The sequence below is a fragment of the Trachurus trachurus genome (genome assembly GCF_905171665.1).
Source record: "Trachurus trachurus genome assembly, chromosome: 23".
NCBI classification, from domain to species: Eukaryota; Metazoa; Chordata; class Actinopteri; order Carangiformes; family Carangidae; genus Trachurus; species Trachurus trachurus.
Window position 1 is genome coordinate 22,083,713 of NC_139912.1, and position 26,905 is coordinate 22,110,617.

At 41.3% G+C, this 26,905-nt stretch overlaps 1 protein-coding gene across 1 annotated transcript; it reads left to right on the forward strand.

Moving 5' to 3' along the window:
• Positions 1–654: 654 nt before the first annotated feature.
• gys2 (glycogen synthase 2) lies at positions 655–26,396 on the forward strand. Its single transcript, XM_083999960.1, has 16 exons — positions 655–940; positions 4,261–4,442; positions 5,533–5,724; positions 5,824–6,009; positions 9,110–9,254; positions 9,384–9,501; positions 9,597–9,717; positions 11,223–11,329; positions 12,305–12,364; positions 12,500–12,578; positions 19,753–19,866; positions 20,614–20,740; positions 21,888–21,983; positions 22,070–22,233; positions 23,374–23,454; positions 26,113–26,396. The coding sequence occupies exons 1-16, from the start codon at positions 817–819 to the stop codon at positions 26,305–26,307; spliced, it is 2,091 nt and encodes a 696-aa protein (XP_083856086.1). The 5' UTR covers positions 655–816; the 3' UTR covers positions 26,308–26,396.
• The last annotated feature ends 509 nt before the right edge of the window (positions 26,397–26,905 follow it).

The following is a 26,905-nucleotide window of genomic DNA, read 5'->3' on the forward strand; positions in this document are numbered from 1 at the left end:
GACCTGGTCCTAATGAGGAGAAATAGCGGTAACACTTTACTTGAATAGGTATTCATAAGATTAACATATCACAGTTATGGCCATGACATAACAGCTGTCATAAACATCAATGAATACTAATGACAGCTGTCGTTAAGTGTCATTCGGTAAGTTATGTCACTTTTAATGCAAAGTTGACATTGTTTGAGATGTTTTTGTTCTGACAACTTGACATAAAGACAATTTAAACTGTCATAGCAGACCTAATTGCCAAACTTTAAAAAATGATGTCAAGTTCTCATAACAAGAACATCTCAAATAATGTCAACTTTGCATCAAAAGTGACATAACTTACCGAATGACACTTAACGACAGCTGTCATAAGTATTCATTGGTGTTTATGACAGCTGTTATGTCATGGTTATGACAGTTTTATGACAATCTTATGAATACCTATTCAAGTAAAATGTTACCGAAATATCAATGCTGAGGTTAGAGTTTGTGTTTGGGTTAGGTGCTGCACTGTGATTGGAAGTCAAGTGCAATGCCCTAATAGGGAGAGCTGTGCAAACTTGTGTGTGTGTGTGTGTGTGTGTGTGTGTGTGTGTGTGTGTGTGTGTGTGTGTGTGTGTGTGTGTGTGTGTGTGTGTGGAGGGTGAGGCTCAGTAGTCTGTGTCGAAACACTCTGCCCTCATCAGTCCCTTTTATCTCGTCCTGGAGGACTGTCCCTGCTGAGCCCAGGCCCATCACCTGCAGGCCTGTTTGACGGACTCTGCTCCTCTCCACATCTGCCTCAGATTTCAGCCGTCGCCTCTCAGATCCTCGCAGCTTTTCGCGATGCCGCTCTCCCGTTCCTTGTCCATGACGTCCCTGAGCGGGGTGCTGCCGGCCTGGGAGGAGGACGAGCTTCCTGTGGAGGACCTGCTGCTCTTCGAGGTGGCCTGGGAGGTCACCAACAAAGGTGAGTCTCACCAAGTGAAGCCAGGCTTTAATTGCAGCTTTCAACTGATGCACAAATTCACTTGTTTGCAGAAGGCGCTCCAAACCGATGCAAAATGACTCAGTCCGAATACTGAATACTGTGGGTTTTTACGTTTCTAGTATTTATTTCGCATGAAGTCTAATGTTTGAGTGTAGCCGTCAATCTGAAACAAAATGAGCTGCAATAAAGTGAAATCATGACCAGATTCTGTCAGGAAGTACTGCAGAATAAAAGCAAAGGTAATACATGATGCAAGCACTGGAGTAAAACACTTTACATTTTTTAATTTTGGTGATATTTTGTGTAAAACTGGGACTCTTTGCCCCTCGGAGCAGAGCAAATATTGAAATCTGCAGAGAGTTGTGACACAGTCTGCTCCCTCTGAAGAGTTAAACATTAAACTGCAGATAAGTGATGAAAGTGGAGCAGATATTACTGACAGCTTCATTCATCCCAGGCTAATATATGTCATCTATATGATCAAAGGTGCAGACATGGGGAAACTGAATTTGACGATGACACATTGATGCTTGTAGTGACAGTGATCACACTCTGTCCTGTGTTTGGACAACAGAGGTCTGAGACAGAAGGAGATTTGAAGATTTCTACTGTGATTATTTTGAACATAAATACGTGTTGATTTTATTAATATAATAGTATGAGTGATGCAGTTCTTTGTTATTTGTAGTTTGTGTACATATATTCAGTCTCTAGATGCCCTTTATAAAACATGTCATTCATCTCTTCATGTCACTCAGTAATGACATTGTTTTCTCCTACAGGACAGCTGCTCTTGAAACAAAGTCTGTGGTCCAACATGGCTCAGTTTTATTGGTTTTTATAAAGTATGGTGTGTGCTATGTTTCAGTTTTGCACTACATGTCACCATTTAATTAATAGTATAATTCAAACTATAACCATCATTGCATTTTTGGCTTGACTGTGAGTGCAGTGCCAGGCCTTTATACATAAATGTCTGAAAACCAACTGAGTGATAGAGTTGTGCGATCATGTTAAACCACTGCTGTTGAGCCAAATGCCATGTGATGGAGTCACATATTTGTTGTGCATGATGGCCTCATATAACAATTGACTTTTAGTATTGTTTTCACCGTGTGTGTGTGTGTGTGTGTGTGTGTGTGTGTGTGTGTGTGTGTGTGTGTGTGTGTGTGTGTGTGTGTGTGTGTGTGTGTGTGTGTGTGTGTGTGTGTGTGTGTGTGTGTGTTACACACTGATCCGTGATCCACTGCCACAGAGACAGTTTTGAGGACTTGTCTGTGTGTGTGGACAGATTGTATCACATCTGTGCAAAAATACAGTCACGTGTGTAGCTGAGATTAAAGTGAAGGTTGAAGAATTTGAACCCATGAGTACTGAGTTCTCACGTATTTAGATAATACGTCAGAGCGGCTGTGGGTCAGAGGATCGTCTCTAGTTTCATTCAAACAGGGGCGTGCACAGACTTTTAGAAGGGCAGGGGCGAAAAGAAAAAAAAAGGGCACATACAGCACGTCCTCGCCCCTGAAGAGGGCACTTTAGCACATGTTTTTCAACAATTGGACCACGGCCCCCTCCTCCCCCTGTGCACACCACTGCATTCAAAACATTTTTTTAAAGAGATAGTAGCATTTTTGTTGGGTTGTATGATCTACAAATAGCCCCTAAGTACTTTAACTGCAGTAGAAGACTCTCTGCACTCCTCCCGTTAGCAACGCCAGCCCATAGCCCTGCCCAGAGATTTACAACATACATTGTTGTGAACAGACCCAATGAAAGAAACTGCACTTTGAAGGGCTGGAAAAAATTATATTATAGCGAACAATGGAACTGTGTATTTTTTTTCAGGTAAAACCTCTTTTAGGCCACGAAAATAGGCCGTTTCTTTGGGTCTGTTCACAACATTGTATGTTGTAAATCTCTGGGCAGGGCTATGGGCTGGCGTTGCTAACGGGAGGAGTGCAGAGAGTCTTCTACTGCAATTAAAGTACTTAGGGGCTATTTGTAGATCATACAACCCCACTTTGAAAAAATGCTACTATCCCTTTAAGTATATCTCTTGGTTTGTTCATGAATGTTTGGTGCAACCCTATACGACCCCCCCATCAACATTTTATTATATGGTACCTGCTTAGTTACTTTGTTTCTTTTGGTGCCGACATTTATGAATGCATGTACAAACACGCAAAATTTTGGTTACATGAAAAATATTATATGAATTATGATGAGTATGAAAATATATGAGAAATAAAAATAATATATACATATACTGTATATCTATAAGCATGTGGAACTAGACTTAATTTTACTAAGCAAATATGCAAAAGAGACACTTTTCTTTAAATTCTTAAAATCATCAAAGTCATAGGAGTCTATTGGATTATTGATATTTGGAGGTAAACACATCTCATCTCTCATAGTTAATTCTTTTTTCCAGCCAGCTGCATTTACCAATTATTTACCATAGGCTTTGTTATTCTTTAAGCAGAAAACACTGTGTATTTGGAAAACTCTAGATCCTGTTTGCTGCTGTATCGTTGACCCGTCACCGTCAGTGACTTTATGAGACAGAGTTGCGTCATTACTTTGCAGTGTTGTTATTGTTACAGATGCCACATGGTTCGAGTACCTTATGTGTCCAATACAGCATGTGCAGATGCTGTCAAACAGTTCAGAGGCGACACAGCATGTGCAGATGCTGTCAAACAGTTCAGAGGCGACTAGTCAGTCTGCTGTTGTCTTTGCCTTCACCTCTTACATAATCGCTGCTCTCTGATGCAGTTCAGACGTCATTATGGGCTCAGCGATTGTTGACGGTCTGTCATATCAATATTTGTCTCTACAGTGCCAAGTGTTAGAGAGTGAGAAAACATCTCCACGTGCTGTAAAAAACACACAAAAAATACTGAAGCTGCAGCATCAACATTATAATAGAGATCCATTAAACATTTAGTGTTTTAACACTGAATACAGATCAAGTTTGCATTTGAATTTGAATGTGTTTGTTGAGTCTTGTACACATCATTTAAAGGAGTCGTATATGAAGAATTTAAAAGTAAGATTAAAAAAAAAAAAGGTTAACTATGTCTCACAGACCTGTTTGACTTTAGGAGGTCAAGAGTCAAGTTTATTAAAGAATCATAATCATAAAATCACAATAAATAATACGCGACTTGACCTTTGCTGCTAAGCTGAAGTGGGCCATTGTTTTAGATAAAGGTCCATGTCCTTCATTTCATATTGAAAGTTAAAAGTGTGAAGTATACAAGTGTTTTTTCCTTTCACCATGTGTGTACGTACAGTGGGAGGAATCTACACAGTGATCCAGACCAAGGCTAAGATCACAGCAGATGAATGGGGGGAGAACTATTACATGATGGGACCGTACTTTGAACAAAACTTCAAGACCCAGGTTGAAGGCTGCGAACCGCCCAACCCCAGCATCAGGAAGGCCATGGACGCTCTCATCCACAACGGCTGCCAGGTGGGAGAGAGTGTGTGTGTGTGTGTCTCCGTATGTGTATGATTATGTGCTCCATTCATCATAGGAATGGTTGTTGTTCACAAAAGGCTCTGCCACATGAATGACGATGAATGCTCAGTATGCTGACAGCATCAATACCACCACCATTACTTTTATATATACAGTACATTGTTGGCCTTGTTACATAGATTTATATTCTACCAACCCGATGCCTTGATCTCAGACTGTGCAGTCTCTCAATGCGTTTACTACAGTGAAAGACCAGTGCAATCTGACCACTAGATGGTGGTCATACACCAGATACCCTAATGAAACAAGGCTGGGAGATGTATGGTTCTATATTATAGTCTCTATGTATATCAATATACCCTAATGAAACAAGGCTGGGAGATGTATGGTTCTATATTATAGTCTCTATGTATATCAATATATGTATATTTAATATCTTAAAATGTAACGCTAATCTAAATAACTACATTCATGATCCTATTTTTTCATAAGCCAATGGGCTCTTTGCACAGCTCCACTACTTCCTGAATTTAAGGCTGCTCCTTTATTTCCTGTCTTACATTATTGGACAAACTGATTAATCCAGGTGTGTCTGAGACGAGTAGTCACAATGGTAAAACACACCTGGATTAATCAGTTTGTCCAACAATGTAATACAGGAAATAAAGGAGCTGGCTTAAGTTCAGGAAGTAGTGGAGCTGTGCATAGAGCCCATTGGTCATAATAGCTATGATCACCTTAATGTCAATAAGGAAGGACCTCTTGAAGATTCAATATATTATAAGATAATATCAGACTCATTGTGTGTCAAATGATGCATAGTGTTTAAAATGTTTTATCTGATGCATAACTGCAGGTATAAAAAAGCTTGGACTATTTAATGAATGAATTTGTGTTTAAAATGTAGTATTTGGTCTTTTACCTTTTAACTTTGACTTTTTAAGTCATAGAATTGATTTTTATCCTGTACTGAAAAGTTCCTTCACTGTTACTGCCCAGAGAAATGTTGCACAGACACTTTACATCACAGCATGTTTCCACAGTGGAACTTGAGCAAACTCTGTTCATGTTGATGCTGCAGGTTCATTTCGGCCGCTGGCTGATCGAGGGCAGCCCCTACGTCATCCTGTTCGACATCGGCTCTGCCGCCTGGAACCTGGACCGGTGGAAGGGGGACCTGTGGCAGACCTGCAACATCGGCCTGCCCTTCCACGACCGAGAGGCCAACGACTCGCTCATCCTGGGCTCCCTGATCGCCTGGTTCTTCAAAGAGGTCGGCCGCAATGCTCCCTTTTACATCCCTGTCAGCCTCGTTGCCTTTTGTTACTATGGGAACTAATACAACAGCTCTGTGTTATCTGTTGTTCTGCAGCTCACAGACAACCTCGGGGACAAGCCCAATGTCGTCGCTCATTTCCACGAGTGGCAAGCAGGGCCCGGGCTCATTCTCTCTCGCTCCCGCAACATTCCCTTGGCGACAGTATTTACAACACACGCCACCCTGCTGGGTAGATACCTCTGTGCTGGGAATGCTGACTTCTATAACAACCTGGACAAGGTGAGCAGCGAGGCAGAGGTCAGAGGCAGAGGTCAAACACCTGCAGAAAATACACTGTTGCCCATAAAGTTGGAATATTTATTTTATTTTATTTTTACCTCTTCTAATGAAATGATTGTGACAATGTGATTTATTCTTGATAGATAAATTGTGTATCTGCTATAACTGGTGTCTGACACAAAATTATAATTAACTGTATGGGCAACAGTGTATATATATAGATATAAAGCAGATGACTGACTGTCACTCAGTGATGATGTTGATGAAGGTGGTCATACATCGTCACAACTTTATCACAGCACATTATTCAGATCCTGTCATGAGTCTGGAATTAGAGATCAACTCATGTCTCCTCTACTGACTTGTTCTTTGTGACTTTGACAATCATCCATGATGTTAGTTTTAAAGGGATAGTAGCATTTTTTTTTAAAGTGGGGTTGTATGATCTACAAATAGCCCCTAAGTACTTTAATTGCAGTAGAAGACTCTCTGCACTCCTCCCGTTAGCAACGCCAGCCCATAGCCCTGCTCAGAGATTTACAACATACAGTGTTGTGAACAGACCCAAAGAAACGGCCTGTTTTCGTGCCCTAAAAGAGGTTTTACCTGAAAAAAATACACAGTTCCATTGTTCGCTATAATATAATTTTGTACAGCTCTTCAAAGTGCAGGAAAAACGCAGTTTTTAATTGGACTGTTGGGCTATAATGGGCTGGCGTTGCTAACGGGAGGAGTGCAGAGAGTCTTCTACTGCAATTAAAGTACTTAGGGGCTATTTGTAGATCATACAACCCCACTTTAAAAAAAATGCTACTATCTCTAAAGATTATTATGAATGAAGACAAACTTTAGATGGAGAGCGATTAGGAGCTAAGATCTAAACATCTCACCGACAAATAAAATGATTTTGAAGTTGAGGTAATGGATGGATTATAGACCTCCCACACCTGTGGCCCAGGATGTCAGGGAGGGCAGCCAGTTTTACACCTCTGGACACATTTCAACTTCTGTTATTTTTAAAATCTTCCTCCACCAGGTCAGATTGGTTTTGCTTTTTAACTTTATTTATTGAAATTGATTCAAATATTTGTTTGTTTTTTTGGAGAGCAGACTAAACCATTTTTTTTTTGAGTGAAACAATTAGATGGGAAATTAGTTATATGATTTGCTTTTCCTGCTGTTGTGTGTTTGTTGTAATTAATTATCACCTCTGACAAAAAGGTAATGGTCTCACCCATGTATCCTCATTTGTTTGTTAGACTGTTTATCAGAAGGATAAGAGAAAACATGTTAAACCAATTTGCACCAATTTGGACAATTGGTTAAAGGAGATCCAGGATCACTTTTTTTTTTTTTTTTACCATTACTTTGCTTTACTTTAATTTCTCAGTATTTACCATTTGAATCTTGATGTAGAATATTAGATATATTTATGATGTTCATATCCCTGAGTTTGATCAGTTTGATGCGGATCCAGATAATAATCCAGAGCTGACAGACGCTGTTCGGCCTGAGCAGCCGTTCTAGTTACACATGCAGCCGTGATATTTACACACACACTCACACACACACATATACAGCAATTTCACATTCTAAGGTCCAGGTCTTTTATAACCACTTAGGGCATCATTAGTGATTTAGAGGTGTGTGGAGGGGTCAGTGCGATGTTTGTGATTGGCTCGGCTCTGCTCAGCTCCTAAAGGTCAGCGTGGACCTAAAGGCCACTCACCGATTGACAAACACCTTGTCTGTCAATTATCCATTCAGTCTGAGCAGGAAGTCCAGATGAACTTCAGCTGCTCCGTCAATGGAATCATATCAATATGCATTTTCAGCTTTGTTGACTGTGACACACTGTATTGCCAGCACATACAACAACACAACAGATTTTTTGTGTTGTTGTATTCTACACCTTTTGATATAGCTCATTCAATATCTTATTATAGCTTATTCAATTCAACCGAAATTATACCTATATACGTACATAATGATGATCCCACAGAGTGGCCTCGACAACCACAGGCTCTAATAATGGACTGTGCTCTATAAATGCAGTCCATTTACCACCTGCTGCACTGTTTGTAATACAGCTAATGTGAGCTGCAATTAGGTTTCCAAGAAACTCTTAATATGCATGGTAGATGGTGCTTGGTACATTGACTGGATTTTACATTAATCTACATAGTTCTTTAACTATAATGTTTTAAACACAGCGATGAGACGTAACACTGAGACACTACAGGCAAAAACACAGTTTTCATGCACTGATCAATTTTGAGATTTTTGGCTATTTTCCTTCCTTAGCATGTATTCTTTCAGAAAAGTCAAACAAAATGGTAGAAAATCCACATTAAGGTGGTTATTTTACTTCATTTTGTCCCTTTTGTCTGTAAATTTCTCCCAAATTCACCAAAAGTTAACAGCTGTGACATGTGATGTGCTTGTTGTCTGACTCATGTCATGTCAGGTATCATTGTAAAGCTCTCTCACTCCTGAACAATGATGTATCATATATATCATATATATATATATATATATATATATATATATATATATATATATATATATATATATATATATATATATATATATATATATATATCATTCAAAGCTGGATTTATACAACATTTTATTCCTAAAAACATGGCAAAATTGGATTTTTTAGGGCTGGTGACAGTATTTTCTCATTTACAGAGTGATAAAAAGAGATATCCAAAATCCCCTCTGTAAAATCTTCTGACTCTCATATGTCAACAAAATAAAACAAGAATTTTGAAAGTGGCTTTATCCATTTTTCAGATTTCAGTTCTGGAAATGTATGCAAATTAGCGCATATTTCATCAGATATTGCCTCATTTACATATTTAAACAAAAAATTTGACAAAACTTGTAATACAAAAAATATTTGTCTTAATGTCAGTGATAAACTTGGGAAGTTTCATGGTGATATCTGTTATTTAAAATTTTTACCCTATTCACCTGTAGTGTCTCCCCTTATCAATCATGAAATCAATACTGGTTGATGAATCTTGCCCTATACTGACTCTTCCAGTGAGATATAGTCTGCAAAATCTACTGTGTGTGTGTGTGTGTGTTGCAGTTTGACATTGACAAAGAGGCCGGTGAGCGACAGATCTACCATCGTTACTGTCTGGAGCGAGCTGCCGTCAACTGCGCTCATGTGTTCACCACCGTCTCTCAGATCACTGCAGTGGAGGCCAATCACGTGCTGCACAGGAAGGCAGGTGGGGAAGCTTCTCACTGTTGTGCAGAGTTCGGTCGGCCATCTTGCTGGTCCATTCATCTAAATAATAAAACATAAAATCATCCAATCCAATCAAAAAGCCCTGCTGTTGCTGTGTTGATGATTACAGATGTGGTGACGCCCAATGGGCTGAACGTGAAGAAGTTCTCAGCCATGCACGAGTTTCAGAACCTGCACTCCACCAACAAGGCCCGCATCCAGGAGTTTGTCAGAGGACACTTTTATGGGTGAGATTTTTTTTTTTTCAATTAACAAAGCAGCTATAGCTAGATGACTGAAATATTTCCTCCTCATTAAAGTGTGATTCCCCATCTCCTTGTAGTCATCTGGACTTCAACCTGGAGAAAACCCTTTTCTTCTTCATCGCTGGACGCTACGAGTTCACCAACAAGGGAGCTGATATTTTCCTCGAATCACTCTCCAGACTCAACTACCTGCTGCGGGTGAGGTTTTACATACAAGTCTACTGTTGCTTGCATATATACACTTAAAGGGATAGTTCACCCAAAATTCAAATTTCACTCATTATCTACTCACCCTCATGTCGACTAAGGGCTGGGAGAAGTTTCAGAGTCCTCCGTGGCTTCTCTGAGTTACAGCGGGGCTCCGTGCAGCACTGCATGTATATGATGGTAGCAAACGGAGCTCACTTTTCTTCGTCCAAAAAGACACACCAAAAAACATCCAAATACCTCCACACAGCTCGTCTGTTATGTCCTTCTGGTATTGAAGCCCCAACATGAGAAATTGTTCCAAAAAAAAAGGACATGTCCCCCCCAATTTCTGAAAAACACGAATTGTCCCCCCCCAATAAAAATAGCCCAAATTATTCAAAATTGAACACATGTATTTTCAGACTTCACATTCTTCACATTTTAGATTCACATCTGAAAAGAAATGATTGAAATGGTGGAACAAATAACGTTTGACAAATATATTTCTGACTCCACATCCCATCTCTGGTCTCCTCCACTATGATGCAAATTAATGGGTAGTTTCTTACTCAGACGCTGATGACATCAACAGGCTTTAAAAAAAAACGACCCCCTCAATCTTAGGAATTCATATTTTGATATTCATCCATATCAATTAATCGTGCATAAAGTTCCTTACACTTGGAGAAAAGGAAGATGGTGAGAAGAATTTGGGATCTGGGAGGGTCGGAGGGAGATAAGAATGTGAGTAAATATTACATGCCCGAGACCCTTAAAATTATGATTTAGTAATATAAGAGTTAAGTAAGCAGTGATTCACGCTGTTGGCTGTTTAGGACAAATTTACAAGACAGGTAAGCACAATAAATGATTCCCTGTGCAGTACTTTTTGAATGATATGGCTGGCGAGCCTCTACAAAGTTATGATTTATGGCGGCATGGTATGAGTTGCATATGGGCAAAAAAAAAAAAAATCACTTTTGTGTCCCCCCCGATCCTGACATCGGATCTGCCCCCCTGGGAAGCTCCCAGCACTGCTCTTCCTGGTCCGTCCAAATCTCACGCGATTTGCATTGACACCCAGTTCACGGCTCCACAAATCGCGAGAGATTCCGGCAGAACAACACTGGGAGCTTCCGCTACAAACAAGCTTAAAACATAGACTTATTTAATTTTTTTCGGAACAATTTCTCATGTCGGGGCTTCAATACAAGACGGACATTACAGACGAGCACTATGGAGGTATTTGGATGTTTTTTGGTGTGTCTTTTTGGACGAAGGAAAGTGAGCTCCATTCGCTACCATCATATGGACATGCAGTGCTGCACAGAGCCCCGCTGTAACTCAGAGAAGGCATGGAGGACTCTGAAACTTCTCCCAGCCTTTAGTCGACATGAGGGTGAGTAGATAATGAGTGAAATTTGAATTTTGGGTGAACTATCCCTTGAAGCATGCATTCCTGTCTAAATCAGTGATTTGTGTTTTCCCCATCCTCTTCCTCACTCTCCTTTCAGGTCCACAAAAATGACATGACTGTGGTAGTTTTCATCATTATGCCTGCCAAAACCAAGAACTTCAATGTGGAATCACTGAAGGGGCAGGCCATACGCAAACAGCTCTGGTATGTCACACTCAGTCAAATACCTACATAAATAGTGTATACATAGAGTATATTGTAAGAGGTCAGAGGAGAACTGGTTGGAGCCGACTAAAAGACACAGTTACTCAGATAACCACTCTTTGCAAATGGTGAGGAGCAGGAAAACCTCAGAATGAACAATGCGTCCACCTTTGAGGTGGATGAGCAGCAGAAACCATGTCAGGTTCTTCTTCCTGCCATTAACACTGGACAGTTTAAAGGGATAGACACAAACATTTTGGCAAATTGCCCCATTGTCATAATCCCTATAGTTTGAGGAGTAGGTTCATTACCTTTAATTGTCGGTGCAAGCTACTTTTAAAACAGCGGAGCAGAGCCGTGAGCTGCTCAGAGCTATACTACGGAGGCTAATCCCATTAATTTGCCAAAATGTTGAACTATCCCTTTAAGGGATAAACATGACCTGGTCTGATAAATCTGGATTTCTATTGAGATGGTGATGGTAGAGTCAACAGCGTGAAATCATGGATCCAACCGGCCTCGTGTCTAGACTCCAGGCTGCTGTGGTGATGGTGAATGTTTTTGGCTGCAACCAATCAATTAGCTGTTTGATTGGATGTGGTGCAACAAGAGGTTGGCAGTGTGAATGTACAGCTGACAAACCTTCAGAAATGTTCTGTTGTCCTGTCAACTTGGGTCTTCTAATGGTGTGATGTTGATGAGTAATCAAAGCCTTAACTTCACTTTTGGATCACATTTGCATGGTTTTTGAAGCCACTGTCAAATTTTATCTTTGGACTATCAAGTCAGAAAACATTAGGCTATTGTGTAATTTGGATGGCATTAACAACTACTGCTTATTCTGATGTTGGATCTCCACAGAATGGCTGCCTCAGTTTCCCATTTTAATATTATTTTTGTGAATCATCTGGGATTTCATTATTTTGGTTTGAAGTTTATGGATTTCTGAAGCGGGTTTGTCTTTTTCTCCCACAGGGACACGGCTCACACTGTGAAGGAGAAGTTTGGAAAAAAGCTCTATGATGCTCTGCTAAAGTAAGTATATGGGTACTGTATTGATTTTTGTTGAGAGACGTGAGATTGCTGTGTACATCACATACACCTCCTCCACCATCCCCTGTGACAGTGCTAGGTTTCTGTTCAGTGTTTTATTGTCCTCTCTGTCCTCAGAGGGAACATCCCTGACATGAACTCCATCCTGGACCGAGACGACTTCACCATAATGAAGCGAGCCATCTACGCCACTCAGGTACTGGAGCCTGGTTGTGTTTTCTCCTCATAAGTGATGGCACAGTATTATTTTTTTATCATTTAACATCTACAAAATGTATTGTCCACATTTCATTTGGTTTAAGTCTCAAACATAGTCAGCAGGAAGTTCCATTGATGGGTTAGCTGTTCTCCAAACTCACCTCCCATCAACTCCTGTACTGCACAACACATCTAAATATAAAGTAAACAGTGTCCAGATGGACATGTGTAACGGTTACCACAGGTAAGTATATTGATGATAATTTACAATTAAACCAGTATCAGTAAGATCTAGGAACGACTGCAGAGCCTGAAAGCCTGTGTCAGCAGAGATACCACACACACACACAACTGGAGGGTTTGAATTCAAATGTATTGTACACAAAATAATAAACATGAGATTACAGACCCTGCCTACCTAAGCCGGCTTCCTAGTGTGCACAACTGCACAATAAATGGGCCCAAAATAAATAAAACAAAATAAATAAACTTGAAATAAAATGTCCTCTTTGGAGGTTCCTCAAAGAATAAAGAGTTCAATGTCCAATGCGCACTGCTCCTTTACGGAAAGAAGCAAAGGTCTCTTGTGTATGAGTGTGTGTGTTCTTGTAATGTCTGTGTTCAAACTACCCGGGTAGATTTTTCTTGAGTGTCAATCTTATCTGTCTGTGAATGAAGAGGGAATCGATGATTCTGTCTGTGAATGAAGAGGGAATCGATGATGCTGTGTTCTGCAGAGGGATCCTGCGGCTGGCCACACCGCGTTGCTGGTTCCTCCACAGTCCAACCTTCACTTTGACTGGCTCGCCACTGAACACCATGTTCAGGTCCCGATCGACTCAATCTGGGCAAAAACCAATCGGGAGCTCTCCGTCGGTAAGCCGGGCGCTCCCAGGCAATGTCCTCCGCCGGAAAGAGGGCGAACACAGGCTTTACCTGAGTTTTTCTCACAGCGGAGGCGCCACCCTCTGGTCGGCCAGGGAACCGCACCACCCCAAACAGCAAGCCCAGAAACCCAGGAGGGTTACACTCTCCCCTCCAAACTCATGCACGTCCCTGTGCATGGCATGTTCAGATGGTTATCACTTGAGGGGACAGAACGGGGGGATGAGCTGGTGCTTCACTCTCACTTATGATGTCGTTCCAGACAGTAGTCAGCCCTTGGAAGAGGGACTTCACCACGGTGACTAAGGGGTTTCCCAGTTCGGCATAGTCAAGCCGCCTAGGTGGCTGACGATTCCTCTCCGGCCTCCTCATCACGTTGTCAGTGTCTGCTTGTTCCTCCGTCTCCTTAATCTCCTCTTCTCCTTCATTTTCAAGGACATTTGTCTCGTCACATTCTGGCATGTCGGAGAGAACTGGAAGTTGTTCAGGGTAGTCCTCATCCGACAAGTCTTTCACAAAGTCGTCGTTGTCAGGTAAGTTTGTCTCTCTTCCCACAGGTTCAGTTCCAGGTAAGTTTGTTTTTTCCACAGGTTCGTTTTCAGGTAGGTCTTTCATTCCCACAGGTTCCTTTTCAGGTAGGTCTTTCTCTTCCACAGGTTCACCTTCAGGTAGGTCTTTTATTCCCACAGGTTCATTCTCAGGTAGGTCGTTCTTTTCCACAGGTTCATTCTCAGGTAGGTTCAGGTTCAGTGTCACTTGGTTGACTGGAGTAACATCAGGTAGGCTATTTGCGCTAGCTGGAACATCATCAGTCACCTTGTCGAGGTTTGTAGTCAGATTCTCTTTAGAATGGCTTGGGCCAAGGTGTCTTGGAACATCTCGCGAGACAATACATCTGGTTACCTCTGGAACTGATTCTTTTTGGGACCAGGTAACAGGAAAGGTATCATCCTCATCTGAGGACTGATCAACTTCTCTTGTGTCACTGCGAGTGTTCTGGCGTGTCTGGCGGCGCTCGAGTGGTTTGGGTTGTGCACACTCTTCTGTTATTACAGGAAGGAACCCACATGGGGGCAAGAGGTCTCGATGCAGTGTGCGCCAGGGGCCTTCTCCGGTCTCTTGTTTGACTGTATAGACGGGGAGGTCTCCAGCTTTCCTCACTACCACATGGACAGTGGACTCCCATTTATCAGCGAGCTTGTGCTTTCCACGAATGCGTACGTTCCTGACAAGTACTCTGTCTCCAATGTCCAGAGCAGAAGGAGTCACACGCTTGTCGAACCTTGTCTTGTTCTTTTCAGCTACCTTGGCAGCACTCCTTGTAGCGATTTTGTAGCTCTCCTCGAGGTGGGATTTGAGGTGCTTTACGTACTAGGAGTGTGACGTCTGTTGCACTTCCTTGACAGGTAAGCCGAATGCAAGGTCGACCGGCAGGCGTGGCTGGCGTCCGAACATTAGCTCATATGGTGTGAACCCAGTCACTTCACTTCTGGTACAATTGTACGCGTGGACCAAAGGCTTCACAAAGTCCTTCCAGTGTGACTTATCCTGGTTTTCCAGAGTGCCAAGCATGTCTAACAGAGTGCGGTTAAAGCGTTCCACCGGGTTGCCCCTTGGGTGGTACGGGGTTGTTCGAATTTTCTTTATGCCTGCAACTTCACACAGTTCTTTGATTAACCGCGACTCAAAATCAGGACCTTGGTCGCTGTGCAGTTTCTCTGGAATACCATAGTGGACGATGAAATTGTCCCATAAGCACTTTGCAACCGTTCGAGCCTTTTGGTTTGATGTTGGGATAGCCACTGCGTATTTTGTGAAGTGATCTGTGATCACGAGAATGTCCTTTGTGTTACTTCTGTCCGGCTCAATGGACAAGAAGTCCATGCAGACCAGTTCAAGCGGTCGTGTTGTCATGATATTCACTAAAGGTGCGGCCCTCTCAGGTAAGGTTTTCCTGCGCACACACCTGTGACATGTCTTGACTTTCTTCTCAGACCGTCTCACGAAGTTCTTCAGGTAAGACTAGCTGGTACTGTGTGTTGCCTTCTTCTTGGCGTGTTCTGTAGAGGATGCCGTTCCGCAGTTCAAGCCTGTTCAATTCTCTCAACAGCAGAGGTAGGTCTGGGAGCTCAGTTCTCACAGTGGGCGGTGGTTTCTCGCCATGCTCGATCTGGGAGACGACATGTTTGTCCATGTCCCGATCGACTCAATCTGGGCAAAAACCAATCGGGAGCTCTCCGTCGGTAAGCCGGGCGCTCCCAGGCAATGTCCTCCGCCGGAAAGAGGGCGAACACAGGCTTTACCTGAGCTTTTCTCACAGCGGAGGCGCCACCCTCTGGTCGGCCAGGGAGCCGCACCACCCCAAACAGCAAGCCCAGAAACCCAGGAGGGTTACACATGACCATTGAGAAATGAAAGGATTACAATAATCTGATAATAAGAATACATTTTGAAACATTACAGTTATTATCGGAATATATTCAAAACTAGTTGAGAAAGGGTCTACCCATCAGTCCGAAGTGAAGAAGACTCTTTGATCAGAGGTTGAACATCTTCAAGTATCTATGACCAAGTCCAGTTGACAAAAACCTGGGTAACACTTTATTTGAAACCTATCTCTATAATATATTATAACCATACTAATACTAATACCATAAACGTGTACAACTATCATTATAAACACTCATAAATTACCATAAGACTTTATAACAATATAGCACAACACATCATAGAGCACTTTATAATGCCTTATAAGGTCAAATATTATAATAGAGTTATAATGCTCTATAATGTGTTATGCTTATTGTTATAAAGTCTTATGGTAATTTATGAGTGTTTATAATGATAGTTATAATGTGGTATAATTGGCTTATAAATGTGTATAACTATATTTATAATGCATTATCGATGTGGGCATTGTCAGCCAGTTACTAACAATTATAACGTATTATAATACCTGACCTTATAAGTCAAGATAAAAATGCTTTATAGTGTGTTATGATTATTATTATAAAGCATTCTGATCATTTATGAGTGTTTATAACTATAGTTATACAGTGCTATAACTGCATTATAACTCATAAATATAGTTATAATGCATTATAGAGATAGGTATCAAATAAAGTGTTACCCAAACTTTCAACTTTCTTGGATAATTAGGCCTAAATGACAGAGAATCTCCAACCATTTATCTGTTTGCTTCTTCCCCACTCTGTGCTCTCACGCAGTATTATAATACAGCCTCATCTTCATGCTTTTCTGTAGATTAAATATGGAATACTAACTCAAACACAGCACAACCTGCCATTGGGTGGTTTGTTCTAAGATCTGTACAACTAAAATCCTGATTTTATAATTGATTGATTTTTTTTTTCAACATCCCATAACACTGAAATTAAAGACAAAGGCTGTGCTGTGATTTCTTGTATTTTATTTTTATTTTATTTACATATAAAATAATAATTCAGATATAAAGTGAGAACAGCTGCCATAATTAGAGGTGTACCTGTGGAGGGAAAGCCAATTATTTGAAATGAAATAAAAAAAAGGTCTCAATGGGGTATAGATAGTCAGTAAATCATACGATCAAGGCGCTAACTTAACCACACCTCTGTAAAAGCCCCATTGATGATGTAATAGAAACCGTTTAAATCATTTTGAGAGAGCAGCAGCCAATGGGGGAACTCCACCACTCAGTCAATCCCTCAATCTCTCAGTCACCCAGTCAGCAAAACATGGTGGATGATCAATCTCCAGCAGCGCGCTCTTATGTCCTGAGCTCTGTTTTCATGAATGGACAAGGCATTTCCCCCCAGGAGGGATCAATGGGAGTCATGGCCCCTGCTGTGGGTGAATTATAGGAGGACGTGAGGGGGATCCCACGGAGCAAAAAGCATGAATGAACATCAGAGCTGTGGCCAAGCCAAGCGTGGTGTAATTACCTCCCCCTGCCCCAGACCGCGGGGTCAATAGACCGGCTATGTGATGTATGCTACAAGCAGAGCGCCTGTACAAAGGTCTTTCTCAATTAAATGAATTTGCACCAGTGTCAATATTTCACTGGTCTGAAATGGAGCGCAAGTGGTATTGACTACACGTGTGAAGGGGAGTGATGGACTGGAGACACTCCTTCTGATTGGTGATAGGAGGAAGTGCTGCATGTTGTGACCATCCTTTCACCCATTCCGCTTTTCAACCCCGGCCGTGTTTCATGGCGCAAACTTTAATGTCCAGTTGAGAAGGATGTTGCACCGAGTTTCACCTCAACATGAAGAATCTTCACATCTGAACTGACACTTTAGAAGATGAAGATATTAGCACATGATTCTTTCCTACTTCTAGTCTGAATCTTGTCTTCACATCAGGCCATAGTCATGATGTCCAGGTTTAATCTGCAGTGTTGCAGCTTTATGTTGTATATGTAAAAAAAAAAGAGAGAAAAAAAACAAGTCCAGGGACGTCACTGTGAAAGTTTTACATTCCACACACATGCTGTTGTTGTCGATGGTTAAAATAATTGTTTTTGATTACCTATACAGCTCATATGAACATGTTAATGATCTGTGAAGTCTGATTTAAAAAAAACGACAACTGTGACAGATTACAGATCATAAAATGATATGTTTAGATGTTATTCTCATTCCTATTTACTTAGTGTCTGTGATCATTTTTTTCAAATTACAAATTTTCAAAATTACGCTTAAAGGGATAGTTCAACATTTTGGCAAATTGGCCTATTGCCATAATCCCTATAGTTTTAGCAGTAGGTTCGTTACCTTTAATTTTCGGTGCAAGCTATTTTTTGAACAGCGGAGCAGAGCCGCGAGCTGCTCAGAGCTACGCTACGGAGGCTCATGGGATTTCTTGGTTTCCCTCATCAAACTCATCAGATACACAATCCAACAACTCCAAAACGCTCTGGTGGACAAGTTGTGACCTGCTCCGCTGTTCTAAAAATAGCTTGCACCGACAATTAAAGGTAACAAACCTACTCCTAAGACTATAGGGACCAAATAGGGCCAATTTGCCAAAATGTTGAACTATCCCTTTAAATGTGTGCCATCTTCAAAACATGGAATAATATTTATTTATTTTACCTTTATTTTACCAGGCAGATTGCTTGAGAAAAAAAAATCTCTTTTCCAAGGCCAAGAAGGCAGATATAGACAATATTGTTTTCAGTGTGTAATTTCCACTTGGTGATGAGTCTATACTACAAACAGTCATTGTGGTCAGATTTCAGGAAGGAGGTCTGCATGTCTGACTCAGTTTGTTATGTTATATGTTTGTGTGTGATATGTTATGCATCCTTTAGAGAACTGGTGTATTTTGTTTAGTGTTGTGATCAGATGTCATTAACCTGCACTGTGAGCACTACTCTGAATCACACCCTGAACGCGTATTGTGTTACCCTAACACTTATCGTTTCATTTCTCTGCTTTAGGCATTTGTGTTTGTGTTTATGTGCTGGACATAAATTGTAGTGTAGTTTGATATTTAGATCAGTGGAAACGCAGCCAGACTTCTAGTGCTCGGTGCTGCAGAGACAAACTGCAACATCATCAGTCTTCTATCCTGATGCAATAGGAATACACTCTATTGACTGATCAATTGATTTACATTACTGTCCCTGAGGTAAAACTGATGTCAGTGTGGGTATTAGACCATAAGATACAAAGATTAAAGGGATAGTTCACCCAAAATTGAAATTTCACTCATTATCTACTCACCCTCATGTCGACTAAGGGCTGGGAGAAGTTTCAGAGTCCTCCGTGGCTTCTCTGAGTTACAGGGGGTCTCGGCGTAGCAGTGCATGTCCATATAACGGTTGTAAATGGATACCAACTGTCTTCGTAACAAAAAGACACACAAAAAATATCCAAATATCTCCATGCTGCTCGTATTTAATGTCCGTCTTGTTTTGAAGCCCCGAAATGCAAAATTGTCCCGAAAAAAATTAAATAAGTCTATTTTTCAAGCTTGTTTGTAGCGGAAGCTTCTCGAAGCTCCTCTTCCCGGTTCGTCAAATTTGGACGAACTGGGAAGAGGACAGACCCTGGTTCATCCAAATTTGACGAACCGGGAAGAGGAGCTTCGAGAAGCTCAATTTTGGGTGAACTATCCCTTTAAAGTAAAGGTGAAAGAAGAAAAGAAAAAAAAAACATAAACTGACTCCCTTTAAAATGACACTATGATCAGTTTGCAATGTGACCTTTGACCTTTCCATGTTTCTGTCTTCCCTCTGGCATGTTTCCCTGTTTGTCCATACGTTGCTGTCCTCGCCGCAGAGACACAGCCTCCCTCCAGTGACCACTCACAACATGGAGGACGACTCAACAGATCCCATCCTGTCCAACGTCAGACGCATCGGCCTCTTCAACTCCAGGAACGACAGAGTCAAGGTAAGACAGCCTGGACAGTTTGTTCAATAACAAAAACTTGGGATGAAGATTTAATATAGTTAATTTACTTTACTTTACTTTTGTTTTTGTTTTTTGGGGTTGCTATAAAGTAAGTTACTTAATCATTTATTTATTTGAGGGATGGCCTTAGCTGGAGGTCAAGAGGTCACCAAAACATTAAAGGGACAACGAGGAGTTTTGGAAAAGCGAAGCGTTTTCACACTACATTTATGAGCCTCCGCGCGCACCGTGAAATTCTTTGACCGGTGCAAGACAGACTCATGTTTTCATTCATCAAGAATTAAAGTCAGAGGTTCGAAGACGATCACATACCGTCGTAGTCCTGACCATTAACGGCGATTCGGCAGCGTTATTCTCATGACTCGCCGCGAAACCGAAAGTAAAGAAACGCTGGTCGGCTCGCACAGCATTTCCACCACCACTAATAATAACAAAATAACCATAGAGACAAAACCATATTATATTTATCGAAAATCGGTCCATTAACAAGTGTGGGTAACGTAGATTCATCCACATTAATATGATACTTTTTTATTGTCGCAGAATTTTTCGTTCTGCCACTGGAGAAACTCCTCGTTGTCCCTTTAAGAATGATCCTTAGTGAACCTTGAATATGGTTTTACATGCTGCGCCCAACCTGATTTGATGAATGGCAAATAATTGTCAATGAACTAATGAACATTTGTACTCCATCTCATCTTTCTGTTCCATCTGTCCTGCTGTCAGATTATCTTCCACCCTGAGTTCCTGTCCTCCACCAGTCCCCTGCTGCCGATGGACTATGAGGACTTTGTTCGCGGCTGTAACCTCGGAGTGTTCCCCTCCTACTATGAACCATGGGGATACACACCAGGTAGCCTTTCACCCTGTGCAGACTTGAAAACTGATTTAAAGGGATAGTTCACCCAAAATTGAAATTCATTATCTACTCACCCTCATGTGGACTAAGGGCTGGGAGAAGTTTCAGAGTCCTCCGTGGCTTCTCTGAGTTACAGGGGGTCTCGGCGTAGCAGTGCATGTCCATATAACGGTAGCAAATGGATACCAACTGTCTTCGTAACAAAAAGACACACCAAAAAACATCCAAATACCTCCATGCTGCTCGTATGTAATGTCTGTCTTGTATTGAAGCCCCAAAATGCGAAATTGTCCCAAAAAAAATTAAATAAGTCTATTTTTCAAGCTTGTTTGTAGCGGAAGCTTCTCTTAATTGGACAAACCAGGGTCTATCCTCTTCCCGGTTCGTCCAAATTTGACGAACTGGGAAGAGGAGCTTTAAGAAGCTTCCGCTACAAAACAAGCTTGAAATATAGACGTATTTAATTTTTTTGGGGACAATTTCGCATTTCGGGGCTTCAATACAAGACAGACATGACATACGAGCAGCATGGAGGTATTTGGATGTTTTTTGGTGTGTCTTTTTGTTACGAAGACAGTTGGTATCCATTAGCAACCGTTATATGGACATGCACTGCTACGCCGAGACCCCCTGTAACTCAGAGAAGCCACGGAGGACTCTGAAACTTCTCCCAGCCCTTAGTCCACATGAGGGTGAGTAGATAATGAGTACTATTTCAATTATGGGTGAACTATCCCTTTAAAAATTAGAATTTAATGTCGGATTAAAGGTCCAGTGTGTAATATTTGTCAAGGTTTATTGGCAAAATCTGAATATACTACCAATGAATATATTTGTATAAGTGTATAATCACTATGAAATAAAATCCGTTGGGTTTTCATAGCTTGTAATTTTTCTTTTATATATATTGTCGCCATCTTGCGCCGCCATGTTTGTACGGAATGGAAATCCAGCCAACTAGAAAGCACATTTCCAGAGTTTCACGTTCATAAATAAACAATATAATTATTTAATAGATCAATAATAGAATCAGAATTGCTAGATGTCACTGTTTTCCCCTCATTTTACACACTGGACCTTTAAATATTAAAATAGTTTGATTGACCGGTGTTGCAGCTCAGTTTTCTAACGTCTGTTCCAGGTGAATGTTCTGTTATGGGCATTCCCAGCGTGACCACCAACCTGTCCGGCTTCGGCTGCTTCATGGAAGAGCATGTCACAGACCCTGCTGCCTATGGTATGGACACACACATACACACACATGCACAGACACACAGACACACAGACAGACACACACACTCTGTCTTTCTCTGTCTCTCTCAGGTATCTACATTGTGGACCGGCGGTTCCGGTCCCCTGAGGAGTCCTGTAACCAGCTGACCCAGTTCATGTTCAGTTTCTGCCAGCAGTCACGGCGCCAGCGAATCATCCAGCGCAACCGCACTGAGAGGCTGTCTGACCTGCTGGACTGGAGATACCTTGGACGGGTCTGTTCATAAATGGCTGTTTTGATAAGAGCGACCCTGTAACACAGTGTTTTTCAACCTTGGGGTCGGGTCCCCACGTGGGGCCGCCTGAAATTCAAATGGGGTCACCTGAAATGTCTAGGAATTGATTAAAAAAATTACTGATAAAAATATATTTTTAACTAATTATTATTCTTTTTAAAATTATCATTAAGAACACCACAGACAATATTAAACAACTGTATTCTACACTTTTACTTTCTCGAATACAAATGCAGCATATAAAAATATCTGAGCTGGCGCATTTTGATTGACGGCCGCATTCATGTGAGTGCACACAAGCCAAAAAAGGTTGGGAACCACTCCCAGAAACAAAAGACTTGTCTGTGTTAATATCTGCACATACAATTCACACATGAAAAATATGTGTATATATACAGCCAATCACCAGCAGCGTTTATCTTGGGTCAACCATGCAGCATGACGCTGATGAGATCTACTTTTAACTCCTTAAATATAAAAATTGGTTTTCAATTTTGATAGTATCACACAAATTTGCCATGCTGCATTATTTAAAGGGATAGTAGCATTTAAAAAAAAAAAAAAGTGGGGTTGCATGATCTACAAATAGCCCCTAAGTACATTAATTGCAGTAGAAGACTCTCTGCACTCCTCCCGTTAGCAACACCAGCCCATAGCCCTGCCCAGATATTTACAACATATAGTGTTGTGAACAGACCCAAAGAAACGGCCTAAAATGGCCTAAAAGACGTTTTACCTGAAAAAAAATACACAGTTCCATTGTTCGCTATAATATAATTTTTGACAGCCCTTCAAAGTGCAGGAAAAATGCAGTTTTTATTTGGATCTAACCAACTCACGTATCCCTCCGCCCAGGGTTAGCGCCCACCGATCAGCAGTTGGTGGTCCAAATAAAAACTGTGTTTTTCCTGCACTTTCCTTTCCTGCAGAGATTCTTCTACTGCAATTAAGGTACTTAGGGGCTATTTGTAGATCATACAACCCCACTTTAAAAAAATTCTTCTATCCCTTTAATAGAGCTGAAGCAGCTGTAAATTCTGAAATAAAAAGGAGAAAAACCTTCAATATTTAACTTTGTCTAAATGTTGATCTACATCTCTGCTTACTTGTGACTGACAGTTCTACATCCACGCCCGCCTGCTTGCGCTTAGCAGAGCTTTCCCAGAGAAGTTCAAGACGGACCCCATGGCCCCTCTGAAGGTGAGCAACGCTGCACAAAAACAGTGACTGTAAATGGACATGAGAGTGATTTGCCTATCTTGTTCAATCTAATTTCACAGTAAATTATGAAGCTCCGTAAAATAGAACAAGCTGTAACAACTGATCATTCATTTTATGTAGCACAGAGTCCTCACTGGGGAAAAAAAGGCTCTACACTCTTTGGGATTGTTAAACACAATGGTGCTGCAAACAAAAAAAACAACAACCTTTTGTTGGTTCCTGGTGAAATGCCCTTTGACAAACTCTAACACAACCTTCCTCTGTAATTCCACATACATGTAGATGATAATCCCTCTCATGTACTGACTGACACACGGTGCATATTGTTGGATTATATCCACACTGGCTGTCAGGCTTTAATTGACAGTGTAACATTTGGATGAATGACAAGACATCATTTTGAATGTGCTGAGGCTGAACACCTCCTTCCTCCTTTAGATCTTCCTCTTCTGTATCTCATACTGTACCTCAAACACTATTTAATTTTTTTTTTGATTTTGATTGATTGATTGATTGATTGATTGATTGATTGATTGATTGATTGATTGATTGATTGATTGATTGATTGATTGATTCGGATCCCCATTAGCTATGGTAATGCCAAAGCTATTCTTCCTGGGGTCCATACAACATCTTTACAATGTATCAATGCAATTTATGTCTCATACAATATAATCCATGTTCAAATAAAACATAAAACACAAAAAATAAAGTAAAAAACAAAACAAAAAAACAAACAAACAGACACACAACACAACAGTACACAGACAATACAAGACAGCTTCCTAGGTCAGTAGTGGTACGCAGAATTTACTTACATATCATAATGTCATATCATAATGTCAATACATGTCTACATATATTATATTTCATGTTCACACAATAAGTTTCAATAGCCCATTGATAGTACATTCAGTGCCATCGAAACTAACATCAGATTTGACTAAATTAAAGCAGATTTGACAGTATCCCATTTTGATATACATCTCCAAGAACTGTTTCTGTTTAGGTGTCATGCTTGTACTTACTGTCCTATGTTAAACAGGCACGTGCACACATAGGGCCCAAAGGGTGCTTGAGCCCCTGCCCTTTTTGCCTCGTATTAAAAAGTGCCCTTTTTTAGGTTTTTTTTTTTTTCAATAAATGCATTCCTGTTGTGCATGAGGATGTAAACAACCGCGCTGTAAAAATGCCACGGTTATCTACCGTACGCTTTTCCTTGTAACACACACGGTATTGTGTATGTAGCCTACTACGTTGGTGTGTGTGCGTTGTCCGCTGCTGCTCCGCTCTGTCCCTCACTGAGGGGCGGGGGGGGGGGGCTGCCCCGCGGTGCGCGCTCCCTCACATGCACGTCCAGAGAGAGAGAGAGAGAGAGAGAAGCTGCTGCCTCATCGATAACCCGCACATATGAGACGTGACAGTGGAGCGACTTGTGTCGAATCTTGTGAGTTATAAATCCACCAACATAACTTCCTTGTCGGTTCTGACAAGTCGCAGTCCACTTATTCAATGAGCCTAATAAGAGTCATATTTAAGAAAAGCGCCCATTTGTGTTTGTTTAGCTCACTGCTTGTTAAGAGTTAAGCCCCGCCCCCTCCTCTGTCTAACATCACCTGAATGTAGTAACAGGAGCAACAGGAGGAATCACTCACTCAGCTTGATTTCACTGACTATTTGAATTTGTTTCCAGATATTGAGTAACTGGTATTTGTGACTTTGCTGTGGTAAATATTGCTGCTGTTGGTAAATATGCACAGTAGCAGTCACAGTAGTCATTTCTTGGTTTTGTGTGTGTAGCCTGTAGGCTTAGCCTACTTTTTTTTTCTTTTCTGCAAGCCATGTTAATGTGCACCCAATACCATATTAGCCTTAGCCACCAGTTCAGCGTGCCTATGTTCCCACAGCCCTATGTTCCCTCTGAACTCTCTCTACCTATCTGGACTCTACCTATCTGGCCTGTCTAGCCTCTACCTGGTCTTTTTACTAAACTTAACCAACTCCTTTCTTCATTGCCTAAACACAACCAATGGTGGGACCAAAGGCTGAGGGAACATAGGGCCTAATTTTCAGTGACAACAAAAGTTAGAAATGAGGGAACATAGGGCTGAGGGAACATAGGGCTGTGGGAACATAGGCATGACCCCTCAGAGGTCATGACTCTGTTTCGGGAAGTTGGGAAATTGGTCCAGCATGTTGACTGCAGTCCTGAAGGCGTGCAGGCTTTCTTTACCGACTAAATAGTAACTGTAATTTATTTTAATTTATTTATTTTGATATTAAGGCCTGAAAAAATTGTACACTGCCCTTTTCTGATGTTGAGCCCCTGCCCCTCTATAGTCATGTGCACGTCCCTGATGTTAAATATTAACTCTCTATAGCAAACAGGTGTTCTTTGACTAACTTCTTAGAAATTATTTTACTATTTTCTTGTGTAATACTGTCTGGTAGTTTGTTCCATTCTTGCATGGCTCTATACGTAACCATTCGTTTAATTAATTAAAAATGAAGGAAGCAAGGAAGGAGGGGTGGAATGAAGAAGGAAAGAAGGAAGACAGCTTCTCAACAGCACATAAACGCACCACACACTACTTTAGAAGAGTATTGTATGTATTTTCAATAACTTTGTCTCCACAGAGTGAAGGCTTCCGTTACCCACGCCCCTACTCAGTGCCCCCATCTCCTTCAGCCTCCGTCCACTCCACTCCCCACCACAGTGATGCGGAGGACGACGACGACGATGAGCCATATGATGAAGATGAGGAGGCTGAGAGGGACCGGCTGAACATCAAGGCCCCCTTTGTGCTGGGAACCACGCCCGAGGGAAAGTGAATAGCAACTAAACTGAATAGCAACAGATCGTACACAAGTTGATTGGTGTGTGCAACATAAATCACAAAATAAATCAATATCTCACACTACTGAAGGAGAACACTCTCCAATGTACAGTATTTTGGAAATGAATATTATTAATAACTTTTTCAAAGGAGGTTAAATCGAAAGCAACTGGACTTAGTTATTTGTCTAGGAAGACGTTTCACCTCTCATCCAAGAGGCTTCATCAGTTCATGTACGCAGCTGACCAGGCTGGGACTGGTCCAACTATCTGGTGTGGAGACTCACTATTTAACCTCTTGTGTGGGCGTTCACAAGGGTGATGATGTCACTGGTTCCCTTTTGTGCTCCAAGTGTCAACGACAGTCGTTGGAGTGACAGTCGTTGGTGGGAAGTTGGTTTCGACTTCGTTAGTGCCCTATTGTGTTCTAACGACAGTCGTTGGAGTCACTTGCCACTTGTGAACAGTTGTTGTTCTTTGAGGTTAGATTGTTGAATCTCCTGGGAAGGGATGAAAGGGCAGCATTGTAAATTGGAGATAGGTGGTGTCTGAGGCCACCTCCCCTGTTGAGGGATGGTTTCTCTAGTTTTACAA